Genomic DNA, 25,700 nt, shown 5'->3' on the forward strand with positions numbered 1-25,700 from the left:
GGTAAGAAGGAACTGAGGGTGGGGAGAGCCAACAGCACCCCTTATACTGCGCCATTCAGGCGCCACTCCAGAGAGCGCCAGAGCTGGTCCCCTATGGATACTGCTGAGGCAAGTACGCATACCTAATGTGGAATGGACATGAGCAAGCACTCAAAGAATAATAATTGTTTACTCTTCAATTATGTTATTAGGATGCTGTCTACCATCAATCAAAGAGGAGTTATCAACTTCTAACTGATTTGTAAAGTCAAAAAACTACTGCACTTCATGTAAATGTGAGTGTGGTCATAGACAGGAGTTTGCTGACAGGAGGATTCTGTGACAATGACCAATTCAAAAATGTACTCTACAGTGTGGTTTAGAAAAAAATGTGCATTGCTGTAGACAAATGGAAAGAAACTTCAAGATGTTTCTTACATTGAGATTTTCAAAACAGATTAGGGGATTTAGATAAGTATCTTTCAATCTGTTGAACTGCTTTGAAAACCTCAGCCTTAATCTTTTCTTTCAGAATTCCAGAAGCAAAAACATTTATTCTGTTTAAAGTATTCAATAATGCATAGATTTTATTGAATCTCTGGAGCAGGGAGTAAAAAGGGGCCAGCTGGGGTCACCTCTCCCCCCCATCCAAGAATTGTGCAGAGGAGACATCACCTGCACCACACTTGGGCACTAAGAGCTAGGAGGTACCTTTCTTTCCTCCTGCCATGTGGCCTCAGGGGAAAAACTGCAGGGAGGAACCAGTCAGAAACTCCAGATCAGAGCAGAAGCAGACAAAGCAGGGAGCTTCAGACAGACAGAGAATGTCATACAATTTTGACTGGACTTTCTGAGCTCAGTGCTCCTTGGCTCTGTGTGTGTGCTCTAACCCTCTTGTTCCTCACAACCCTCACAATCTCTTCACCTCAATTTCACACCATATCTGCTCCTCTACCCTATTCTTCTGCCCTGTCCCCTATATCTCCTTTCCCTTCCATGTCCTCTCTCCCTTCACTTTTCCTTCCATTTGCTGATCCCCTCCTAACTAAACCCATCATAAAAAGCAATCATAGAGCTAACATGAAGCTTGCTGTTATCACACTGTTCACTCTCCTTGTGTGTTATCCTTCCCTGTCCCCCCCCGTCTGTCTTATCAATTTACACTGTAAACTCTTTGAGGTAGGGAGTGTCTGCTGCTCTGTGTCTATACAGTGCCTAGCACAATGGGGCAAACATGGTTAGTCATTAGGTACTACTGTAGTATACAAGATTAATAATTCAGCTAATGAAACATCAGCATTTGCCAAAAGAGCATATAACATTTACTTACACTTCTCTTATATAGCACTGAGATGGAAGGTCAAGAGTTGGGTTCTCTGAGATCTTAATAGCTCCTTGCATAGCTGCCAGCAAACCATTTCCTCCTTCTCCTCTAAGAGCTGGCCCAAAGCATTCTGGGCGTCGAATAAGGAGCTTGACAACAACACTAGCATTTTCCTCAACACTTTCACCTAAAGACCAACAGGACATGTTAGCCTCTTATATAAAAGCCAATACATTCTTCTGAAAGGCAACCACTAATTTATGAACAGTTTGGATTTTTCCCTAAATTTTACAGAACATAAAATAATAGAGAGAGAGAGAGAGAGAGAGAAACAAACTTTTTTTAAAAGGGAAAAATGCTAAATTTACAGCACCAGAGATAAATCTTCTACTTAATTAAAAATGCAATTATTATACAGGGAATGAAAGTGTAAACTTCCCCAAACTGCCTTGGCCAAAGTTCAACAACCCTAACCTAGAAGATTGACTTCTAGGGTTGCCAGGGGAATTCATTTCCAGGACTACTTCTGTCTTTGCCCTCTCTTCTGAGACTGCCGACAAAGGCAGCAATTGTGGTAGTAGCTTCTGAAGTATCCATGCAGGAAATGGACTGAGAACTCATTTCACATAAATAATTAAACCATCACCAGAAGGTAACAAAAATGGTTACTAACCTTCTGTAATTGCTGTTCTTTGAGATGTGTTGCACATGTCCATTCCACTCTTGGCATGTGTGCGGCCTGTGCAGTCATTGGAAACTTTTCTTTCAGTGGTTCTGCCAGGATGGTTGAAACACCCTCTGCCATTGTGTGCTAATGCATCCAAGTATGAAGGGCCCAGCCATCCCAGAGTCTCCTCAGTTCCTTTTTGCTGGACAACCCCACTGCACAGAAGTAGATGGGTGGGTCGTGGATTGAACATGTGTAACACCTCTCGAAGAACAACAGTTATGGAAGTTTAGTAACTATTTTTTCTTGAGTGATTGCACATTAGCATTCCACACTTGGCGACTAACAAGCTATAAAGCAGGTGGTGGGATCGGAGTCGATGTACACACAGACTGGAGTACAACTCGCTCAAATTTAGCATAGTTTCTAGAGTACTGAGTGATGGCATAATGGGATGCAGAGGTGTGGACTGAAGATCAGGTAGCCTCTCTACAAATTTCCTGGATAGGGGCATGCATAAGAAATGCCACCTAAGCCACATGAGATCTTGTCGAATGAGCAGTTACTCTGCTTGATGGAGAAATGCCAGTCAGGACATAACATATATGAACACAAGAGGCTATCCATGATGAAATTCTTTGTGAAGGGATTGGGAGATCTTTTATCCCATCTGCAATGACCACAAATAGTTGGGCTGACAAATGGTACTGTTTAGTACTATGTAGAACACCAAAGCCCTTCTAACATCGAGGGTGTGCAGGCATTGCTCATCTCTATTGTAGGAAAATAAATCAAGTGGTTAATATGAAAGTGAGATATCACTTTAGAGAGAAATCTTGGATGAGGGCATAGATATACTTTATCCTTCAAGAAAACTGTATAAGGAGGTTCAGATGTCAGAGCATACAGCTCAACAACCATATAGGCCATAGTGATGGCTACCAAAAAAAGCCACTTACATTGACAGGTGTAACTAAGAAGCACATTGCTAAAGGCTTAGATGAGGCCCCATAAGCTTAAACAAAACTAAGTTCAAGTCCCAGAGAGGAACAGGTTCCTTCATCTGTGGGTACAATCTTTCTAGGCCTTTCAAAAGTCTGATTGACATAGCATTAGAAAATATAGAACAGCTGTCCATGTGAGGCTGGAAAGCTGATATTGCTGCCAAGTGGACCTTGATAGAACTAATCACCAAACCTTGATATTTAGGAAAAATAAATAGTCCAGAACATGCTGGATTGACTACTGCATTGGCAAAACTTCAAATTGATGAGACCAGGAGGAAAATTGCTTCTATTTTGAAATATAAGTAGCCCCGGTGGAGGGCTTTCTGCTATTTAACAAGACATCCCAAACTTGCTCCAAACAAGACTCCTCTCTAGGATTTAGCCATGGAGCTTCCAGGCTACTAAATGAAGTGCCTGCAGTTTTGGATGGAACAGCCAACCATAACTCTGCAAAATGATGTCTGGGGCCATAGGAAGTGAAATCAGAGCATCTCCAATAGATCCATGAGAATGGAGAACCAGTGCTGCCAGGGCAATGCTGCGGCTATTAGTATAACCCAGGCATGGTTCCACTTGATCTTTAGCAACTCTCTGTGTAGGAGTGGAATTGGAGGAAAAGCATAGCAGAGTTGTTCAGTCAGGATAGTAGGAAAGTGTCTGTGATGGAACCTGGACTGCAACCTTGTACGGAACAAAACTGATGGCATTTCCTGTCAGTTTTGGTTGTGAATAGATCTATCTGGGGATTCCCTCACTGCTGGAAAATGCACCTGACCTGATGGAAAATGCACCTGGCTACATCCAGGCAGAAAGACCACTCGTGGTGATTTGTAAACAATCTGCTTAGATGGTCAGCATGCTCACTCTGCACCCCTGAAAGGTAAGAGGGTTCAAGATTGATTTAATTGGCAGAGCAAAAGTTCCAGAGGTGAATGACCTCTTGACAAAGTGGGGAAGAGCAGGCTCCTCCCTGCCTGTTGAGGTAAAACATTGTCGTTGTGTTGTCTGTGAGAACAAACAGGCTTTTTCCCTGGACATAAGATAGGAAAAACTGACATCCTAGCGGATAACCCTTAGTTCCCTGACATTGATGTGTAGAGACATGTCTTGTGAGGACCATAAACTCTGAGTTTGGAGGGGACCCAGATGAGCACAGATGCATCTGTCACCAATGTCAACGAAGGCTGAGGGTGGACACAGTGAACACCTTCACACATATTGAGCAAGTGAGCTCTATAATCATCAGACGGGAATGAGATGCCTCCTGAGGAAACTGCCTCATCGGGGAGGAGGACAATGAAGCCAGCACAGGTTGAGGCTGTCCCTCCTCCATAAGCTGTCCAGCAGACTTCTCCTGAACCACCACTTCCTGCTCACCACCGGGCCCAGAACCGGACTCAGGAACAGGCAGTGTCTGGTGAGTAGACTCCCTGTGCCTCTCTGAGGAGACAGAGCAGGAATGCCATATGTATGACTTGGAAACTAGGGGGGAATCTTCAGATTCCAAAAGAACCACTGGATGGGTAGTGGGCCCCAGTAACTCCTGGCCATTGCAGCTTGAGGAGCTCGAGGCAACCCCTGGTAATAACACCTGGGTGGGGAGTAGCATGACTGGCTCGGAGGCTGGGAAACATAGGAACGAATCTCCAATTCAGAGGACTAATCACTCTCTGCTGACCAAGGTGGTGGGGTGGGGAGCTCCCAATTATACTGGAGAATGGTGCCAAGTCAGTAAAGAGCGTAAAGCAGCTAACATTGCAGGCTTCTCCTTTTATGGTACCAACAGGGACATAAAGTCTGAGGCCAAGGAGGTTGCTGCGGTACTGGCGCACCTCTGTCTGCCAGTACCAGGAGCATGGTTTCCTGCACCACCAGGGACACAGGTACCAATAGACTCAGCAGACCTCTAACCGTTGCAAATGCCTCCAGCATGGTTGGTACCAAAATGGGCTCAAGTCATTGTGGTCACAAATGTAGAAGGCACCTCTTCAGGCCCCAGACTCAACAGTGCCTGCCTCAGTGCTGGAGCCAATGATGCTGCTTTCAACACTATCCGAGATGAGGAGTGCTTGTATTTTGGCTGTACTCTACTCTTATCCCAATGCTTAGAGAATTTGGATGCCAGCAGCTTTCCTTTCTCAGTGGTCTGTCTAGAGGTCTCATGCCTTTTCTTGGGCACTGGAGAGGCAAGTGGTGCCAAATCTTAGGCAGCATAAGAGGCACACTCCTAACCAATCCCAAAGCACTTGATGCCAAGTCAGGACAGCTAGGTTCTGACGGAAGTCTCAGGGCTGCCTCCAGGAGCAAAAACTTCAGCCTCGCTTCTCTGTCTTTAGTCTTTGGCTTAAAGTTCTTGTAAATCTGGCAGTGTTCTGAATATGAGCTTCCCCCAAGCATTTCAAGCAGTTTGAGTGTGGTTCACTGTCGGGCACTGGCCCAAAACAAAAGACACAGGGCTTGAAGCACAGTGACCAAGGCATCCCTCAGAACCAAGAAACAGAAACCCCAGATCTGGGGACTGAAAAAGAACACTAAAAGTAAACTAAAACTTACTAAGTACTAAGCAACTATAAAAACGAGATAACTATTCACAAGAGCACTTGCTAAGGCAAACCATGAAATTCCAACAACTATCACAGGTGGTAAGAAGGGACTGAGATGCTGTGGGGCAGTTGGGTCCTTTGTATTGGAGTTTAGTGGTGTGCAACAGCAGAGGTGCTCAAGCCACCCTGATGGGTACCACTGAAATAAAAATTTCTGACTACTGTGCATGGGGTGCACGTACATCAAGAATGAAATGCATATGTGCAATCACTCAAAGAAGAATTTTCTGTTAATTGCCGACTAGGGCCGATATTCCAACTAGTGACCTGGATCAATCATAAAATTTAAATACCTGATTAAATGAATGCTTCCAGGGACTGGTAAAGCTTTAGAAAATATACTACAGGGGACAATGCTTCACTGATATAAGGATAAATACTAACTTAACAGGTTCCCCCACATTCAGATCGTATAAAACTCAGTGCAATCCCCTCCCCCCCCCCAATTAAAAGATTAATTGTTCTAAACAGCCAGTGTTTTTCATGAAATAAAGTGATATTATTTCAGTGGTCCAACAGAAATGGAGATTGTTGCTAAACACCGTATTGTCTATGTTCTGGCACAAAGAATATCTCTTGTGATCTAGCAACTAAATCTTCTCAGCGTGACTATGGAATGTCAAATCCACCAAGGATTGATACATCTGTCCTCTAGACACGGTAATTTAACTGCAGTAAAAAAGTATCTCAGATTATTTTCAATATATGTTTAGGTAAGGATAAATATGTTTTGCTTGCTATATAAAGTCTTTAAATAGAATCCTTCTCAATTTCAATTTTTGAAGTTTTTTTTGAAGAATAGCTACTTTGAGGTCTGTTATTGAGTGACCAGAGAGACTGAACCAAAAAACTTCAAATACAGACTCAGCGTGAAGCTGCGGAATTGGAATTAATTTGCAAACTAGATACCATCAGATTAGGCCTGAATAAAGACTGGGAGTGGTTGGGTCATTACAAAACCTAAACTTAATTTCCCCAATACTAATTTCTCCCTACAGTTACTCACACCTTCTTGTCAACTGTCTGTAATGCGCCTCTCTCACCACTTCAAAAGTTATTTTTCCTCCCTTGGTATCCTGCTGTTAATTGATTTATCTCGTTAGACTGACCTAACAATTGGTAAAGCAATCCCCATCCTTTCATGTATATATACCTGCTCCTGTATTTTTTACTTCATACATCTGATGAAGTGGGTTCTAGCTCACGAAAGCTTATGCCCAAATAAATTTGTTATGCTCTAAGGTGCCACAAGGACACCCTTTTTTTTTTTTTTTTTGCTGATACAGACTAACACGGCTACCACTGAAACCTTGTACTTTTGAGACACTTATTGAAATTAGCCTTCAGTGTTTCCTTTTTTATCTTTATGGTTTGTCATATCAAGTGATGAAATAAAAAAATCACGATTGTTTTTAATATCTGAGGGTTAACCTTGAAATCCTTATTTGGGCAAAGCTCCCAGTTATAACAATGGTTATTTTGCCTGAGGAAGGACAGAACAAAAACTTCAGGAGTGGGCTCCAGGTTTGAATCCAATATCAGTGTGATCAGCAGACCTTTTAAGCTTTAGTACTGCTCCAAGCCCCAACTTGGTATGGCCACTAAGACCAGATTTTGGACAATTGGCATGTTGAACTATTACTGTGTTTACAACTGAACTGGTCCTTTTTGTTCATTTTAACCTCTTGTGTGTTACATCCAACTTTTCACTAGTATGATTAGTGATCTAATATTATAATAAACAAGATCAACAAAATTATACCGTCAGATTTTCATCAGTAAGTTTCTTCTCATTGTATAGTTAATTAACATTTAAAATGCGTTAAGAATACTTACATTACATTTAAAAGGCCAAGCTTTTCCCCACTGCCTCCCTGTCAGAGCCTTTCCCCACTTCTGCAGACTTTCCCTGCTGAGGAGAAGGGCTCCAGCAATGGGGAGCTAACAACGTCTTTTCCCACTGCCTGAGTCTTTCCCTCCGGTGAGGAAGGGCTCCATCAGCGAGGAAGTTGTGGGACACTACACTGCTAAAAAATAGCAGTGCAGATGGGAAGCACAGCTTGGGCAAGTAGAGAGCCATGTAGGGCAGGGGCGGGAAACTTTTTGGCCTGAGTGCCGCATCGGGTTTCCAAAATTGTATGGAGGGCCAGTTAGCGGAGGCTGTGCCTCCCCAAACAGCCAGGCATGACCTGGCCCCCGCCCCCATCCGACCCCTCCTGCTTCTTGCCCCCTGATGGCCCCCCCAGGACTCCTGTCCCATCCAAAACCCCCTGTTCCCTGATGGCCCCCCTGGAACTCCTGCCCCATCCAACCCCCCCGTTCCCTGTCCCCTGACCGCCCCCGGAACCCCTGCCCCTGACTTCCCCCGCCACCCCATCCAACCCCCCGCTCCTTCCTGACTGCCCCCCCACCCCTGCCCCAATTACCCGCCCTCTGAGTGCCCTGACCCCTATCCACACCCCTGCCCCCTGGCCATCCCCCCGAACTCCCCTGCCCTCTATCCAACCCCCCCTGTTCCCTGCCCCCTTACCACAGCCGCACCGCCCAGAGCGCCAAGACAGGCAGCCGTACCACCTGGTTGGAGCCAGCCACGCACCACACAGCACAGAGCACCGGGTCAGGCCGGGCTCTGCAGCTGCGCTGCCCCAGGAGCTCGCAGCCCCGCCGCCCAGAGCATTGCAGTGGGGCAAACTGAGGCTGCGGGGTGGGGGGATAGCAGGGGAGGAACCTAGGGCTAGCCTCCTGGGGCAGGAGCTCAGGGGCTGGGCAGGAGGGGCCCGCAGGCCGGATGTGGCCCGCGGGCCGTAGTTTGCCCACCTCTGATGTAGGGTGTGTACTCGGGCATGTCTTTACTCTCCTAAGCCATGTCTCCCCCAGTAAATGCTGCTATTCATACCTGTGCTGGGGGAGCTATGTTTATGTACACTACAGGCTGATTAAAGAAGCATGCAGTGTAGACATATTCTCAAGCACCAACTGCTATCTGTGAACCTCATCAGCAGTCTCAGCCAAGGGTCCAAGAAATGAATGAACATTGAGAAGGAACTACTTTTTCTCTTCTAGAGTTTGTTTCTTCACTTCAGGATTAAGGTACATTGGCAGGCAACAGGAAGAAGAGATGACTAAATTCTTCAATACTGTTTATCCAGCATCTTTCACAAACACTAAACTCACACAAAAATACTTCACTGTGATATATTATAATATAATTCTGCATTTTGTAACACAAAGTGGCACAGTTACACTTTTACATGCGTGTAACTCTCATAGTGGTAACATTAGTGCGGTTCAGTTGCTGGAAGTCGCTGTGCGTCCTGAAACACTGTCATTAACCTCTCGGCACCTCAGTTTACCCACCACTAAAATGCATATAATTTTATTTACCTACCTTAAGAAGGTATTCCCAGACTTTATTAAATAACTAAAGTTTGCAAGAGCATTAAAAGATGTGATATAAGAAAAAATATAGTTAAATAACAATTATGAAGATGATGATAATTACATAAAGGAGGGAACACACTAGTAATCTTACATTTGTAAAGAGACAGTATACTTTAAATAACTCAAAGATTTAGATTTTACTGATAGAGAAATGTGTAAAAAATGAGGTTTTCTTAAAAGATTTAAGAAAACATCTCTGGAGATAATCAAGATACCAAAGATTTAAACTTACTGTTAACAAAAACAGCAAATCTTAAGAATGATAGGTAACGTTCACCCTCTATTGGATTCCATCCAATGTCAGGATATCCTTTAGCTACCAGCATAGGGCAGCTCTGAAGTCCACAACCAGCCAAGTAGGTGACAACCTGTTAAATATAAGCATTTGTAGTATTAAACATTTGTTATGTTTTAGTTTTGAAATACATTTCTAATAATGTTATCAATGTTTGAAACAAAATAGAGCATCAGAAATAAATTACAAGATATTTTTATATAGCAAATGTTTTGACCTGCCTCTGAGAAACAATGTGGTTATGCTTAACATTGCATCAATTAATTTTTCTAGCTCTTAGTTTTCTGTATCAATTAATGAAAAACCTAAAGCCTTTTTATTTTTAAGACGGCCTATTTACATGATCAGAACATCCATAAAACAATTGGCAGAGTCTTAATTTGGGAGGTGAAAAATCAAAGAATCAAGAACTGTGAAGGTCTGATTTTTTCCCCCTATATTAAATAAACTGTAGAGAGAAAGTTAGGAAACAAAAATTTAACAACTTAAGAACTTGTTTTGGATTCCTAGCTCATAGCAAGAGCAAAATTCTTGCCACATCCAAGGTTACTTAATGTGAAACAATGCTGTTAAACTTTCTGGGTGAAACCCTGATCCTGCCTATGCAATGGAAATGTTGATATTCAAAAGGGCTGAGATTTCATAATCAGACTTTTTTGGGGAATTGTAATAATTAGGGTAAAACAAACTAAATGGAAGTACAAATATTCAAACTCTTCAAAAAATTGATCAATATACAATTGAAAAAGTCTAAAGATCCATCCAGAATCAAATTAGAATTTCTGTAATCCATAGATACCAAATGTAATGTTACTTACTAAGAGAAATGTCAAAAACTACTAGATGAACCTTTAAGAAGAAGTTGGAAGTTAATTTATAGTAAGATGTAGTGAATAGTCTTACCTCCTTCAAAACATGAGCCATAGAATTTTACTATTAACTTCTAATGTGTACCACACTGCAGGATAATTTGAGATGGTAAGGAAGGGAGGAAAAGAAGGAAAGAGAAGCAGTAGTTCTCTCTCCTAGGATTTTTCAAATAGTATATTTATGAAAGAAAACTATTGCTTTGAGTATTTTATCCTAGTGTATCAACCATCAAGCTGTGGGCTAATAATTTTTCACTATATTCCTTAATTCTAATTAATATATATTATATATACATACAAAAATATTAAAAGAATGTTAAGGTTGTAAGTCACGCACTCAAAAGTTTGGAAAAGGTCAAAATTAAGGTTGCCCGTTCAACCTTAATTTGCACTCCCAGTCCCACCCCCAGCTGTACACATTATACCATCTTTAATTACATGAACTCATTTTTTACCCACAGGACTTCTGCCTCAGTATACAGGATAATCGTGTGTGGCCTTATTTACTGCACACCATCCAAACCGTGCATTGAATACACAATTATTAATTTCCTCATGGGTTTTAATATGGTGCTCATCACTCTAATATCTAAACACTTCACAAACATTAATGAATTTAGCACCAGAACACTGCTGTAACAGGAGGCAGTGTTGTTATCCCCATTTTACACATGGGGAACTGAAGCACAGAGGGATTAAGATCAAAATTGTCAAAAATGTCACCTAATTTTGGGTGCCCAAATTGAGACACATAAGCCCTAATTTTTCAGAGTACTTGGCAATTTTATAGCATTTTATATGTTCAAAACACAGCTCCAACCAACTTCAGTTACTGTTGTGAGCACTCAGCACTTCTGTGCATGTGGACCCAAATGTCTCAAGTTGGGCTACCAGAAAACAAGACACACACAGCAACCACAAGAAATTTTGTCTTAAATGACTTGCTCAGTATCACATAGGAACTCTACGGCAAAAGCAGGGATAGAATCCAATTCTGTAGGGCAGCATTTGACTGCCTTTATCACTAGACCATCCTTTCTCTTCCTGCAATCTCCTGCATTTTCACTTCATGCCTTCCAACTTTGCAACCAGTGAGACTGAGATCCCATAGACAATGTTATTTATTATACAATCTTGATTGATTCCCAGAAGATGGTCCATCCTCTTTAGCATTTCCTAACTGTTGAGTACTTGACTTTGCAACCTTAATGTTCTTTTCACATATTTTTGCATGTAATTTCCTAAATTTTTTTAAAAGCAAAATGAGGCAACAGAAATTACAGCATGTGGAATCACACTGATCCCCACATGGGTCATCAGTAGGACTTGGACCTTTCAATTCACAGCACAGACCTCTGCCACTTGAACTAATAGAGTAATTTAATAGCAGTAGGCTATCCTCTATGTCAGAGGTTCTCAAACTGTGGTCCGTGGACCACCAGTGGTTTGCGAGTTCCATTCAGGTGGTCCGTGGATAGTTCCCTCTAAGGTTCTCATGGTGGCCGCACACGAGAGAATGAAGGGCCACCCACCTAATTAGTGGAGCCACGCAGGCATGGCTTCAATACCTAGATGCCTGGCCCCTGAGAAGATGCACATGTAAGGTGAGGTGGTGGCTTGGGGGAACAGGAGGTAGGTGGGAGGGGGCAGTGGGGTGAGAACAGGGGTGAGGGAAATTTGGGATGTGCAGGGCTGCGGTGACCAGAGAAAGAGGCGATTTTCCCCTGCTCCAGGTCTGTGGCTGCCGGGGAGAGACCCCCCTCCTTTCCAGTCCCAGCTCAGGGGCTGCCGTGGTGGGGCAGAGAGGGCACATCCATCACATTAGAAAGGTAAGAGTACTGATATTAAAATATGAGTTGCGTGCTTTTATTTGTAGAACAAAAAACATTAATTATTATTAAGGTTTTTTTTTAATATAGCACTTTTATCCAAAGCGCTTTACAATAGTTAGCTAACAGTACAAACAATATTTGGAAAGATCATTAAGTGGTCCGCCGAGACCCTCAGCAATTTTCAAGAGGTCCGCGAAAAAAGAAGTTTGAGAAACATTGATCTATGTGGACCAACCAGTAGAGGGAAATAAGACATTTTGGCAGTTGGTTTCACAGATATTTGCTGACAGCAAGGAATGTAAAGACTTAGGAAACCTGGGTCCAATTCCAGTTTCTAGAGCAGAATGTGTTCAAGTGGTTATAAACCCTCACATCACCCGGGGTCCTGTCCCCATCCCCTTCTGCTCCTATCTACCCCCACCACCTGCCCCACTCTCCCTTTGTTCTTATCCACCCGCTCTGGCCTATTCGCTCTTCCTCATTGCCATCTAGATCTGCCCCATCCTCTTCTATTCCTCATCCATGCCTACAACCTGACTCCTGTCCCCATTCGCTTCCCCTTCTGCTCGTACCCAAAGGCTCAGACTCCTGACCTCTTCTCCACCTGATTCCTCACCAACTACCCACTCCCTGCATCCTTCCCTTCTGTGCCCATGCACCCTCTTTCCCCCAGCTTCTCTCCCACACCCTCTATCCACTGTTCCTATCCAACCCCCAACTCCCTACTACCTCCTTCCTTCTCTGCTGTTACCAGCTGCCACACCCCTGCAGCTCTTATCTTGTCCCACTCTGCTCCTATCCACCACCTTGCCACCTGATTCCTGCCCCACCCCTTCTGCTTCTCCACCCCCCCTGGTTCTGGCTCCCCTTCCCCTCTGCACCTAGCACCTAACACCCTCCTCCCACACACACTGTAGCCTTACCCAGGCCATTTGTCTGATTTTAAACTGGACAGTCCTCTTTTTGAGTAGTCTGTCCCCCATCCAATACTGAGACAAAACCAGACATGGATGTCATTTTGAAGAGCATGCCACTCCAACCCTGCCAGCATGACCTTGCACCTCTGCAGCTTCAGGAAGAAGCATGCCCAGAATAGACAGGATCTTTGAAAAATTTAGTTGTCAACTTTAAAAAGTCTTCACTGAGCAGGTGAGAACTGTGATTTTTCAGATGCTTATATCTTGGCCAAATTCGGATGAATTTTCACAGGAACAACATATGATATATCCCTGAGACCAAAGTGATCCTATCACAGCCTACTTTCAAGTCTCTGTTTCAAAGCAAGGAGGCACTAGAGCTTCTCACTTAAATAGCTGAAAGATTTATTATTAATTATTATTATTATTTTTAACATGGACAAAGCAACGTACTTTCCCTAAATCTCATTTGGGAAGCAGCTTGACCATTTCAGCTGAAATTAAAAAAAAAAAATTTAGCTTGAGACATATACCTGTCATGGAAAATTTTAACCCAAATAGTTAGTTTTGCAAAGTTATAAGACTTGAAAGTAGAGACTTATAATGGGAAGTGTCAGGCAGCCTTCGCTATAGACATAACTTCCTGCATTGTCTATAATTTGTTTGTTCTATTGAGTTTCATACTGAATATACAATGGAATGGAATCACATAATATTTGGGAATTTAATCAGGGGATACTGAAGAAATTAGAAATGCAATCCTAGCATGCTTAAATTTTACTTTAAAAAAGACATTTAGGGTAAGTAAGGATTGGGCATCAACAAGGCAAAAAGTGAGTTGCTCCAATTTGGGGCAGATTACTGGTGCGTGTTTGAAGACTTCAAATTCCAAGACAGCTTTTTGGAGCACAAAAACCAATAATGTTTCAAATTTTTAGAATTCCAATATTCAAGTAGATTTCAAAATCAGGCAAATCCAGTTCACGCATGCCTATTTAAAACAATACCTATTTTAAATATCTTTTATTTTACCCTACCCTTAATAACTAATTACATGGCTTTGCTATAAAAAGAACATAGAATTGGAGCAGTTAGCCTGCCCTTAATATCATGCTGTCCTTTAACAACTATAAATAAGAGGAGTCAGGAAGATTGCCCCTCTGCCCTACATTACTGCAAGATGAGAAAGGGATTGTTGCAGCGTAATCAAATAATTAATAAACCTTTATTGCAAAACCCCAACCTTATTATGGCATGATCTGACTAGAAGGAGACAGAAAGGACATAGAGCAAAATAAAATAAAATAAAATAAAATAAAATAAAATAAGCTAATAGTAAGCACTTACCTTTTCCAGGTCTGGCTCTTCCAAAGCTAGTGCAAGCTCATTATTGTCCATTACAGAGGCAGCTGCAACATCTAGTGGAGTGGAACCCCTCATAGAAGGAGATGCTGGAGAAAAATATGGTAATATATAGTAATTAAAATTATTTAGTTTGCACTAATGAAAGTTGTGCAGCAGAGGGCAGCAGTTACACTGTAATCTAGGTCATACTCAAATATATTCATATACAGTATGTTTTACAGTCCCAACTCAACAAAGCAAAGCTTAAGTGCTTTACTGAGTAGGGATGGACTTAAGTACATGTTTAAGTTCTGTGCTGATTCAGGACCTATATACACTGCTTTACTGTTTTAAAGATACAGACAAAGCAGCCTGGGATAACAACTCATAAAAACAGTGAACTTTAGAGAAATTTAATAGAAGTTATATGTCCTCAGCATAGGGAAAATTTTCATTCTATAACTCTAGAGGGCGTGAAGTGCTATCAGAAGATCATCTCAACTGTTTAAAAATGTGTATACCTGGTTGGAACATTGTGTTTCATGTCTTACTATCACCTACTATTTCTTTATTTTACTCGTAGGTTGGTAATAAGAAAGCCATTTTTTCTTGGGCCACACAATTGTAAAGCACACTAAAATAAAGAACTATGCACTTCCAGGCTTTGGGGGTAGAATATGAAACTTCAAGTCATATGGTTGCACTTCAGGGAAGGATCTTTGCATTACAAACTTTTTAAATAATAATATAATATATATATAATAATATATATACACACCTTCCTAACCATTCATTTAGTTGGCAGACTAAAGACACCAGCATTATTATAAGGGTTAAATTAAATCTTTAATTTCCAGAAATAACTGTATCAAAGGTAAGGGGCATCAAGTAATATGGTTTTCTTCCTAACTCTTTCATTATGTTTAAATAACCCAGCTTTAGATTCTTCTGTTTGTAATCCAATTCACAGAAGTCTAATGATAGAAAGAAAGATAGAAAACTATGTTTTTCATTAACATTAATCCAATAATTGTATTTAAACTTCAAAGAGGTCCTCACAATACCATGCCTCAGCTTGATAAACAAGTCAGATGGCAGTCTTGCGATATTGCAATATCCATGGGAGTTGCTTTCAGCAGTTAAAGTTACATGACATACCAAGCCCAACACTGCTGTTTTCCAGCAAGTAACTTAGATGCTCAAACATGGCCTTTTGGTTTTGGCGGCTGATTCGACAGAAGTAGCACAGGAACCGACAACAGCTTGCCACCATCTTAGGAAAAGCGATCTGCTAAAGAAGAAAATTGACAAAGCAACTAAATATGTTAATTACCAATGCTGCACAGATTCTTCTTCATGTATTCCTAACAAGATATTTTTATGACAGGACCAATGTAGTCAGTGGCTCTTATACGCATGCCTTAACCCCAGTTAGTCTGGGGAAAAAAAGGAAAGAAAGAAAAAGACTTCCTTGCACCTTTCTCTTAGGTTCATTTTAACAGCACACCTAAAATGATGATATAAATCATTCTGCAGAGTTTCAGGAAATTGCAAAGGGCTGAAAGAAGATGGTCTATGAACAACCATTTCTGCATCCCAAAGTGCTTTACAGACTACAGGGTTTATACATTATTACACAGAAAAAAGTATATTAAAAGTTAGGAAATTCCAGAATTAAGGTTGCCAGTGCAATCTTAGGCCCAGTCTACACCTAAAAATTAGACTGATCTAGCTACATCGTTAAGGGCTGTGAAAAATGCAGTGCAATGTAGTTAGGTTGACCTAGCCCCCACTGTAGAAGCAGTTAGGTTGACAGAAGAATCTTTATCTTGCATATGTCTTTTATTACATCATTACATTAATACATAGTATTTTAGCCACAGGACCCCTGCCTCATTCAATGCACAGGATGGACAGTGTTCACTTAATGAACAGATATTGAATGTTTTGGTATATCTTTATTGTTCAATGTGCAGCTCCATGACTTATTTACTGCACATCATCCAAACTCTGTTATAAAGAGAGAATTATTAACCTCCTCATGGGCGTAGCATCTGAGTGCTTCAAAAACCTTAGTCAATTTATCTTCAGAAGACCCCTGTGAGGCACAAGATATCATGATCTCCATTTTGCAGATGGGGAACTGAAGCACACAGGGTAGGTCTACACTGAAATTAAACACCCAGGCCTGGCCCATGTCAGCTGACTCAGGCTCATGGGCTCATGCTAATGGGCTGTTTAATTGCAGTATAGACGTTCACGTTCGGACTCAAGCCTGAACATCTATACTGCAATTAAATAGCGCCTTAGCTGGAGTCCCGTGAGCCAAAGTCAGCTAGCACAGGCCAGCTGGGTGTGTTTAATTGCAGTGGAGACCTACCCAGACAAGTTAAGGTCAAAATTTTCCCACTAATTTTGGGTGCCCAAACTGACACACCTAGGACCTGATTTTTCAGAGTATTAAGCATTATATAGCACTAATATTTCAAAGTACAGCTTCCACTGACTTCACTTGTAGTTGTGAGTTGTAAATATTATAGCTGTCCAGTGTTGTGGTACACCAAACTTCTTTGGTATGGGTAGTACACCAGGTGTACTGTGAGTTGGAGGCAAGCACTGAAGGTGCTTCAGCTGGGAGACCCTGTAGGCACTAGTGCTGATGGGTCCTAGTAATCACTCAGGGCAGGTCTTCACTACTCGCCAGATCGGCAGGTAGCGATCGATCTATCGAGGGTCAATTTATCACGCCTAGTGTAGACGCGATACAATCGATCCCCGATCGTGCTCCCCGTTGACTCCGAAACTCCAGCTTGCGAGAGGCGGAAGCAGAGTCGACGGGGGAGCGGCAGCGGTTGACTCACCGCCGTCCTCATGGCCAGGTACGTCGACCTAAGATACGCCGACTTCAGCTACGCTATTCACGTAGCTGAAGTTGCGTATCTTAGATTGCCCCCCCCCCCCCGCTAGTGTAGACCTGGGCTCAGATACTTGACTAAAGTGAAAGGGTATTTTACTAGGGCTGACAAAAAAGGGAAAGATTGCAAACACCCTAGGAACAGTGGCTTAAACAGTTACAGCTCAAAGAATGACAAAACGGTTCTTATGTGGGCTCCTGGGGGGCAGCCCAGTAAAGGATTAGAGCTCTTCAGGCCCAGTGCCTAGGATTCCCTCTCTAGTCCAGGTTTCTGTTCAAAGCAGAGAGGAATTCACAGGTTTCCAGGCTACAAGGGTTAGTAGTGTGTCTCTTATTGGAGTTCCACTCTACTGACTTCCAACCCACTCCTGCACAGACCTGCTCCTAGCTGCAATGTCCAGCAGTCACTCTCTGTTCCGCTCATGGTCCTCTGACTTGTACTGCAGCCTGCTGTATACTAGGGTTGCCAACCCTCCAGATTGTCTTGGGAGTCTCCAGGAGTTAAAGATTAATATTTAATTAAAGATTATGTCATGATGAAACGTCCAGGAATACATCCAATCAAAATTGGCAACCCTACTATATACACAGTTTCCTGAGGTTCTCTCCCTGCATCCAGTTTCCTGTTGCTCTTGGCTTACCATGCTGCCACTACTTCCCCAAAAGTGCTAATTCCTTCCTCAGTCAGGGTTTTAGAGTTTCTGCCCCCTCCTCCTACCTGGACTGGGGAAAGCAATGTGTGGTGGGGAAGAGGTTGACGGGGATCGTATCACCTGCTTAAATGCTCAACACTTCTGCAAATCAGACCTCAGGGTCTCAAGCCAGGCACCCAGAAAATAAGAAACACACATTTAGAGAAAATCTGAGACAAGTCTTTAGTGACATGACTAACATCACATAGCTGCTCTGTGGCAGAGGCAGGAATATAATTAAATTCTCCAGGATAGCTTTCAACTGCCTTAACCATAAGACCATCTTTTCTCTTCCTGCAGTCCCCTGACTCATTCACTACACAAATAAAGCAGGTATGCTGCAGATAGCCTTCTTTATTACACAACCCAGATTTATCTCCAGAGCAGGTCTTCTCTGTGCACAGAAAGAGGCAGCAGTATAGAGGAAAAAATAATATGTGATCAGGTAATCATAATGCTTATGCACAAGAGGGACAAATTCAAGTTGCACAAGCAATCTTAATTCTGCCATTTCCTGACTTTTGAGCATTTGACTTTACAACCTTAAAAATGTTCTTCTACATAATTTTGAGTCCAACACAAATATATGCTCATTCATTATGCAGCCACTTCCAGGGTGCAAATAGGGTTGCCAATGCTCCCCGTTTGTCTGGGAGTCTCCTGAAATTGGGCTCAATATCCCAGAGGCTACTGAAGTCAATGTGGGGGATTTTAGACCACTAAAAGTCCGGCGGCACAACAGGAGCTAAAGCAGGCTCCCTACCTGCCTTAGTTCCACCGTCCGCTTACGGAAGCAGTGCATGTCCAGCAGCAGCTCCTAGGCGGAGGCACAGCCAGGGGATCTCCGCACGCTGCCCCCATCCCAAGCACTGACTCTGCAGCTCCCGTTGGCCGGGAACAGGGAACTTTGGCCAATAGGAGCTGCAGGGGCAGTGCCTGCAGACAGGGACAGCATGCAGAGCCACCTGGCCGCCCCTGAGCCTAGGAGCCACTGCCAGACATGCCACCGCGTCCGGGAGTCATCGGAGGTAAGCGCCACCCAGCCAGAGCCTGCACCCCGAACCCTCTCCCGCACCAAAATTCCCTCCCAGAGCCTGCACCCCACACTCCCTCCCGCACCCCAAACCCAGCCCTGAACCCCCTCCCGCACTCAAAATCCCTCCTGGAGCCCTCAGACTTAGCCCAGAGCCCCCTCCCACACTCTGAACCCTTCGGTCCCACCCCCCCAGTGCAGAGCCCACCCCCCCTCCTGCATCCCAACCCCCTGCCCCAGCTCGGTGAAAGTGAGTGAGGTGGGGGAGAGTAACCGATGGAGGGAGGGGGGCTAGAGTGAGTGGGGCATTGGGAAGGGTCGGGGAAGGGGGTGGAGGTTTGTGCGATTAGACAGTTGGCAACCCTAGGTGCAAAGCAGCAGCCATTCTGCACTACACAAGATTTTTTGCTTTTAAATGGAGGAGAAATGAAGAATAAGTTCTCCAATTCAGTCAACAAGGGTATTAAGCAGACTTAAACAATTAAACAAATTGGACTTTGTCTAGAAAATTGGGGTCAATACTCTATCCTTGCAAAACTGTCATTAGGCACTCCCACTATGTGGCGCTATTAATAAAACAATACAACTTTCCATTTACAAATCAGCACAAAAAGGGTTTCTTAAATATATTTCATAGTGAACAGTTTCAAGTTTTATGAGCCACAATATGGAAACTTTTAAAGTTTTACTGCAATTAGGGTGACCAGATGTCCCGATTTTTGGGTCTTTTTCTTATATAGGCTCCTATTACCCGCCGCCCCTGTCCCGATTTTTCACACTTGCTGTCTGGTCACCCTAACTGCAATACTTTTAAATAAACATTCCACTTAAGATCCTAAATTATAACAGGATATGAATTTAGGCTTTAAAATGGCAAATAAATGCATTCAGACTATTGCAGTGAGGCAGTCTCCAAGATAACCAAGACATTATGAAGTTTCAAGATTTTTGTGTAGATATGATTTCAGGTCAAATTAACTAAGTTTAGAAGTAACAAAATGTTTTTCTAACTGCCACTGCTGCAAATTCAAATTGAGATCTGAAAATCAAGCTGAGTTCTTTCTAGATTGTGCATCTCTAGGTCAGACCTGAGGTTCTTGCAGACCTTTCCCTCCCCTGTCTGAACTTTTAAGGACCAGCAGCAGGACACACTCAGCTGGAGGCTGAGGCATCACTGGAATTCATTCCTTTTCAGGGCACAATATAATATATATATTTAATTAGTTCAACTTTTATTTTATTTGTTGTGGTTGCATTTACTCCCGACAAAATGACAACATGGCTGCTAATATCTATGTAGGCAGCAGTGCTTCTTCAATGCCACCTATTGTTCATAGTTCAAGTAAAGAATGGGCTTGGACTAAGTCAATAATATTCAGAAGTAATAACAGCATAACAGAGAACACGGTACTGATTGTAAGTATTGGAACTAGAAAATTCAGGGGTTTGTATAATAACCAATGTGCATATTCCTAAAAAATGGTAGTGATTTTTTTCAACAAGCAAGCCCCTTATTCATCGGATGACAGAACTGTGAAAAAATTCCCACTACTTATGAAGCAATACATAAAATATAAATTTGGGGTTTTTTTAATGTTCATGATGACATTTAATATTTTGGGGGGTTGCATCTGTGAAAATGAAAAATAGTTCTGTAGGTGAGGAATTGTTACTTTGTTACTGAAAAATGAAATAAAGAACATCATTATAAAAATGGTCCAAAATATTTTCCTGGGGGAAACGAACTTGGAAAAACTTGCTTTTCTGTCCCCAATGAAATTTTTCCTGTTGGCATCAAGTCTGTGTTAAAGAATAAATAAAAAAAAAATCATTCTGGATCAAAGCCACATGAAAATCTCAGGTTTATTATGCATATACTGTAATTACTGAGGTGAAAACTCTGAAGTACTAATATATCTGGTAGTAAAAGCATGAGAACAGTAAGACTCAGCTACATCCAACTTACAGGGCAAGTCTGGTCAGTACCAGAAACTATCAGCTTCTTTCCCTCTGTCAGCTTAATACATTGATCTTCTACAGCAGGTATACTAAGCAAACAGTTACATTTTTCAATGGGCAGGCAGAAAAATACCACACTGATCAGTTAGTCTCCTAAAGTTATGTCTACGACATATTCTGCGGCACTGGCACTTAAAACAAATTCTTTTAACACACTGGCAGTTCCACAGGGGCTGTTTTGCCGCTGCTGTAAGTGGTCATAGTTCCATTGACTTCATGGAGCTATGGCAATTTACACCAACTGAGGATTTGCCCCACCGTCTTGAATACTGTATATTTTGCAATGCATGCACATTGGAATCCATTAACATGTATTCTTTTGAGCATTTCTGGACCTTGATTCTCCTCTCACTTATGTAAAACCAGCATGAGATCAGAATCAGGTCCTATGTTTGTATGACATACACCTATAAAGCCAGGAAATGTGCCCCTCCACAGGCTTGGTTTCCAAAATGGGTAGAATGAGTTTTGTCATAGAGATAGACTAGCAAAAAATAAAGGATGGTCACGTTTCTACTTCTTTGTTTCAGATGTCATAAGGGGGGCTTCCAAATGTCAAATACGGTTTCCAACAGAGGTGTTGTAAACATATTTATATAATTAATGGGTAGATAACTGGGCAACTACAGTCAAAGCTGACTGGGTGTTATTCAAAATTGTATCTATCTCAGCCACTAGCAATGGCATCCAAAAACAAGCTGCATTTTGGCAAACTCTGAGTCCAGCAAAGATCAGATAGAAGCCAACATACTGCACGATCTAACAAATTTCATGGCTTACCTCCCAACGTCCTCCCACTGAATTTGTTAGCACTGACAAAAATCAATGTTTTAACAGTAGTCTGAGGCTTTTAGTTTATTAAGATGGCACATTTTACTCATTGCCTCAAGCTAGTAGAGCATTACTCCCACAATACCTGAATGAAGTGTAGTGGTAGCTGTGTTGGTCCTAGGATATTAGTGAGACAAGGTGGGTGAGGTAATATCATTTATTGGACCAACTTCTGTTGGTGAGAGAGACCAACAGAAGTTGGTCCAATAAAAGATATTACCTCACCCACCTTGTCTCCCACAATATATGGAGGTCCTTATCTGTGACATATCCCCTCCCTCTAGGGCTCCTGAATCAATGAATGATTTCTGCATTCTCCTTGCTTGCTTCAAAGATGTAGGGATTATATTTCTCACTATCTTTATTTTTAACACAGTTAAAAACCAAAGTTCTTGCTCTTCTGGGCCTTAGATTTTGATTTTTTTCTCTTTCTTTTTATAAAAAGTAAAATAAAAAAATTAGTGTGCTCAAAGTTCTCACTACCTCGATTAACAATTGTGGTGTGTAAGTCAAGCCTTCAGCTTTCCTGTGAAGTCTTTGATATGACTAGACCACCGTCTAATAACTGCCAGCAACAATTTTGTTTTCCCTCAATCTTCTTTATATCTTTTCATAATTTGTATTACGTATTCCATACGGTGACATACATCATTTTAGGTTTCTTACAATGACAGCCTGCCTGCTAAGCAAAATATTGAAAATATACTTGGGCTACCACTATCCTTTTATTTGATTCAGAGCTACAATAAATCAGTGGTTCTCAACCAGGGGTACGCAGAGGTCTTCCAGGGAGTACTCAATCTAGATCAGAGTTTCTCAACGTGGGGTTTGCAGCTCACAGTGGGATCACGGGACAGGTTTAGGGGGATCACAAGTGCAGAGTCGGCATTAGGAGGTGGCAAGCAGGGCAACTGCCCCAGGCCCCATGCCACAGGGGGCCCCACAAAGCTAAGTTACATGCTTCAGCCCTGCTGCCTGGGGCTCGGGCTTCAGACAAGGCTCACAAGTGAAAAACAGGCTTAAGTATCACACTGAAATGTAAGTACAATATTTATATTCCAATTGATTTATTTTATAATTATATGGTAAAATGATAAAATAAGCAATTTTTCAGTAATAGTGTGGCTGTGACACTTTTGTCTTTTTATGTCTGATTTTGTAAGCAAGTAGTTTTTAAGTGAAATGAAACTTGGGGTATGCAAGACAAATCAGACTCCTGAAAAGGGTACAGTAGTCTGGAAAGGTTGAGAACCACAGCAATAAATCACTGGATTGATGTTCTCTTTAACAAAAGTCTACGTGGGCCATACCACTCTCTCTCTCTTTCTATTTTTCCTTGTTCCCAATTAAATTAATCAATGCCTCAATACTGTGCTAGAGGACTTTGTGCTATTGGAGGTGCTGTCTTTCTGATAGGAAGCAAAGATGAGGTCCTGACTAGTGTTAGGTGACTAAAACAAACAAACAAAAATAAAAATTTAAAAATGCAAATATCCTGAGAATAAAACCTGCAAATGTACTTCATTAGTACTCAAGACCCCTTTTCTTTGCATATATTTAGGCAGAACGTTTTTATTTTCAAGAACGTTCACAGAAAAAAATGCCTAAAAATCTTAGCAAGAATTTGAGTATTTACATTAGAAGTGCACTGTTTGCAGAACAGACTTGTCAAATAGTTACAAATACTTGGAGATAATTTGGGAGCAGAAAAGGAGACCCTCTAATTTATAAAGCTTATGTCTTTAATTTTATAGATGGGGAAACTGATGCACAGGGAGGGGAAGTGCCTTGCTCAAGGTCACCTAGTAGGCCAGTTGCAGAGCTGGGAATAGAATACAGGTCTTCTGGGTCCCCATCCAGTGCTCTATTCCCTAGGCCACATTGCTTATATGTTTATGCATATACACCATAGACTTGAGTGAAATATTTGCTACCACAAAATTAAACAAAAAACAAAAAACAAGACAACACTGCATTACAATAATATTATGGCAGAGACACAATCCTACAAATAGATGGAATTTGGAAATTCAAAATTAAGACTGTTTTAATTAATCCCATCATGCAGCTGCTTTCAGTGTTGGCAATGCAGCCCTTTACCAGTTGTACATATTTTATGCTTTATCTTGTGTGAGGCTACTTAGTCTACAAGGACATCCAGTTACATACATACGTATAAAAATTAGCTTTACATAGTAACAAACCTCCTTAAAGCACTCAGAATGCATTATTCCTAAAGATGGAACTATATGAAAAGAGGATTGTACACTATGGTATAGTTTCTCATATCAAACCTAACAGATCTTTTTTCTATAATGTTAGTCAGCTTTCTTATATTATCACAAGGAATTACTTTCAGTTCTTAACATTAATTCATATCTGATGTCATCCCACTTAGATAAATAATACAGGTGTACATAGCCCATAAACAGCATCCTTCTTTCCCTGAGATTGCTTCCTATTACACATCTTAATAGGTTTTTGCTGACGTTCAAGAGATAAAACTAATGATAAAATACTTGGGAAATTACCTGAGATTTATCTCCTCCAAGCACATTTACCATCACTTCCATAACTGTCTCATGCATACCAAGGATTCTCATTAAGTTAGGATGCTGATAAAACACCTTGTTGTTCATTATATCCCTAAATTGGGGGAAAAGTCAATAATGCATTTTTTTAAAAAATCATATTTTCATTTAAATTATCAAAACAGATATTTCAGAAATACAGACTGTGTTTTTTAATGGAAAGCATTATTCGTATTTCAAGGTCATTACAAAATGATCATTTTCAAATCTGAGTTTTTATCACAATAGTGGAAATGCTTGACACTTCTTAAACGTTAATCATTTATTTATTTGGCATCATTTTTCTTTAATTTGATATGAAATATTACGCATCTAATATGCTGATTCCAACTTGAAACACTGCTTTAAACAATTTTTACTGCTGGTCTCCTTGAAGAAAGGACACATTGTATAATGGTCAAAGCACATGATCGTGAGTCAAGAATTGTGGTTCTATTCTTGCTTCTGCTCCATTCCTCAGTTTCCCCATTTGTAAAATGGAAGTGACAGTTCTTACCTAACTCTGTTTCTGAAGTTTCTGAAGTTTATATCATTAATGTTTGTAACACTCTGAGGTACTTTAAGGGAAGATGCTATAGGAGTGCAGTACATTTGGAATGCATTTTGTATAGTCACCTTAAGCAGGAATATTTTAACATTTTTACTTTGAGTCCTCTTCATACATTTCCTAGCTCTCACGACCCTTTATAGGACACAATAGTTTTCCTGGTGCTATAGGAGATGCAATGGTCCATTGGATATTGCTGGCATTTTAGAAAAAAAACGGTAAAAAAAAACCTGCTTTAGAGGAGCATAGAAGATTGGGAAAAGGAGTAGGAAATGATCCACCTCTTCCGAAAAGGGCTACTGGCAACCTCAATTTCCAAAAGGCTTAATCCAGGATCACTGAAATCAATGGCAAAGCTTCTATAGACTTTAATGGTGCAGGATCAGGGCCAAATTGGGAACCACTGTCTTACAATAATCTGCTAGGTACCATATACTGAATTGCTAAATGCAACAACAGAAAGGACAATTTATTTGGAGAATAAAATAATAAAAATAAATAACCAGAAGGTAAAGGAAAACGTTACCTCTGTTGTAAGGGAAAGAAACACCATGTTCAGCTTGTATCAATTCTTGCCTAATGAAGTGTCTTGGAAGATACTATTCAGAAACCTTAGGACAATCATCTTGCTTTCTTTCTCTCAATAAAATATTTTCATTCAATTGACACTCTAATTTTTAAAATCTGAAATATTCTTATTTCATTCTTACTTAAAATGTATGTGACCTGTATGCACACACACTAAGTCACACACATGTATGACTAAAACAATAGGCCCAGACTACAATGAAATAT

At 41.4% G+C, this 25,700-nt stretch overlaps 1 protein-coding gene across 1 annotated transcript in view; it reads right to left on the bottom strand.

Moving 5' to 3' along the window:
* Positions 1–25,700, bottom strand: part of RYR3 (ryanodine receptor 3) — a 575,267-nt gene that overhangs the window by 235,348 nt on the left and 314,219 nt on the right. The window contains exons 40-44 of the mRNA XM_024202042.3: positions 24,299–24,413; positions 15,437–15,569; positions 14,282–14,385; positions 9,254–9,389; positions 1,310–1,490 (exon numbers count right to left, since the gene is read on the bottom strand). Of these exons, the coding sequence (XP_024057810.2) occupies positions 1,310–1,490; positions 9,254–9,389; positions 14,282–14,385; positions 15,437–15,569; positions 24,299–24,413 (669 nt within the window). The remainder of the gene's footprint in view (positions 1–1,309; positions 1,491–9,253; positions 9,390–14,281; positions 14,386–15,436; positions 15,570–24,298; positions 24,414–25,700) is intronic.

The sequence above is a fragment of the Terrapene carolina genome, unplaced genomic scaffold (assembly GCF_002925995.2).
Source record: "Terrapene carolina triunguis isolate 2854851 unplaced genomic scaffold, T_m_triunguis-2.0 Scaffold96, whole genome shotgun sequence".
In the NCBI taxonomy this organism is placed as follows: Eukaryota; Metazoa; Chordata; order Testudines; family Emydidae; genus Terrapene; species Terrapene triunguis.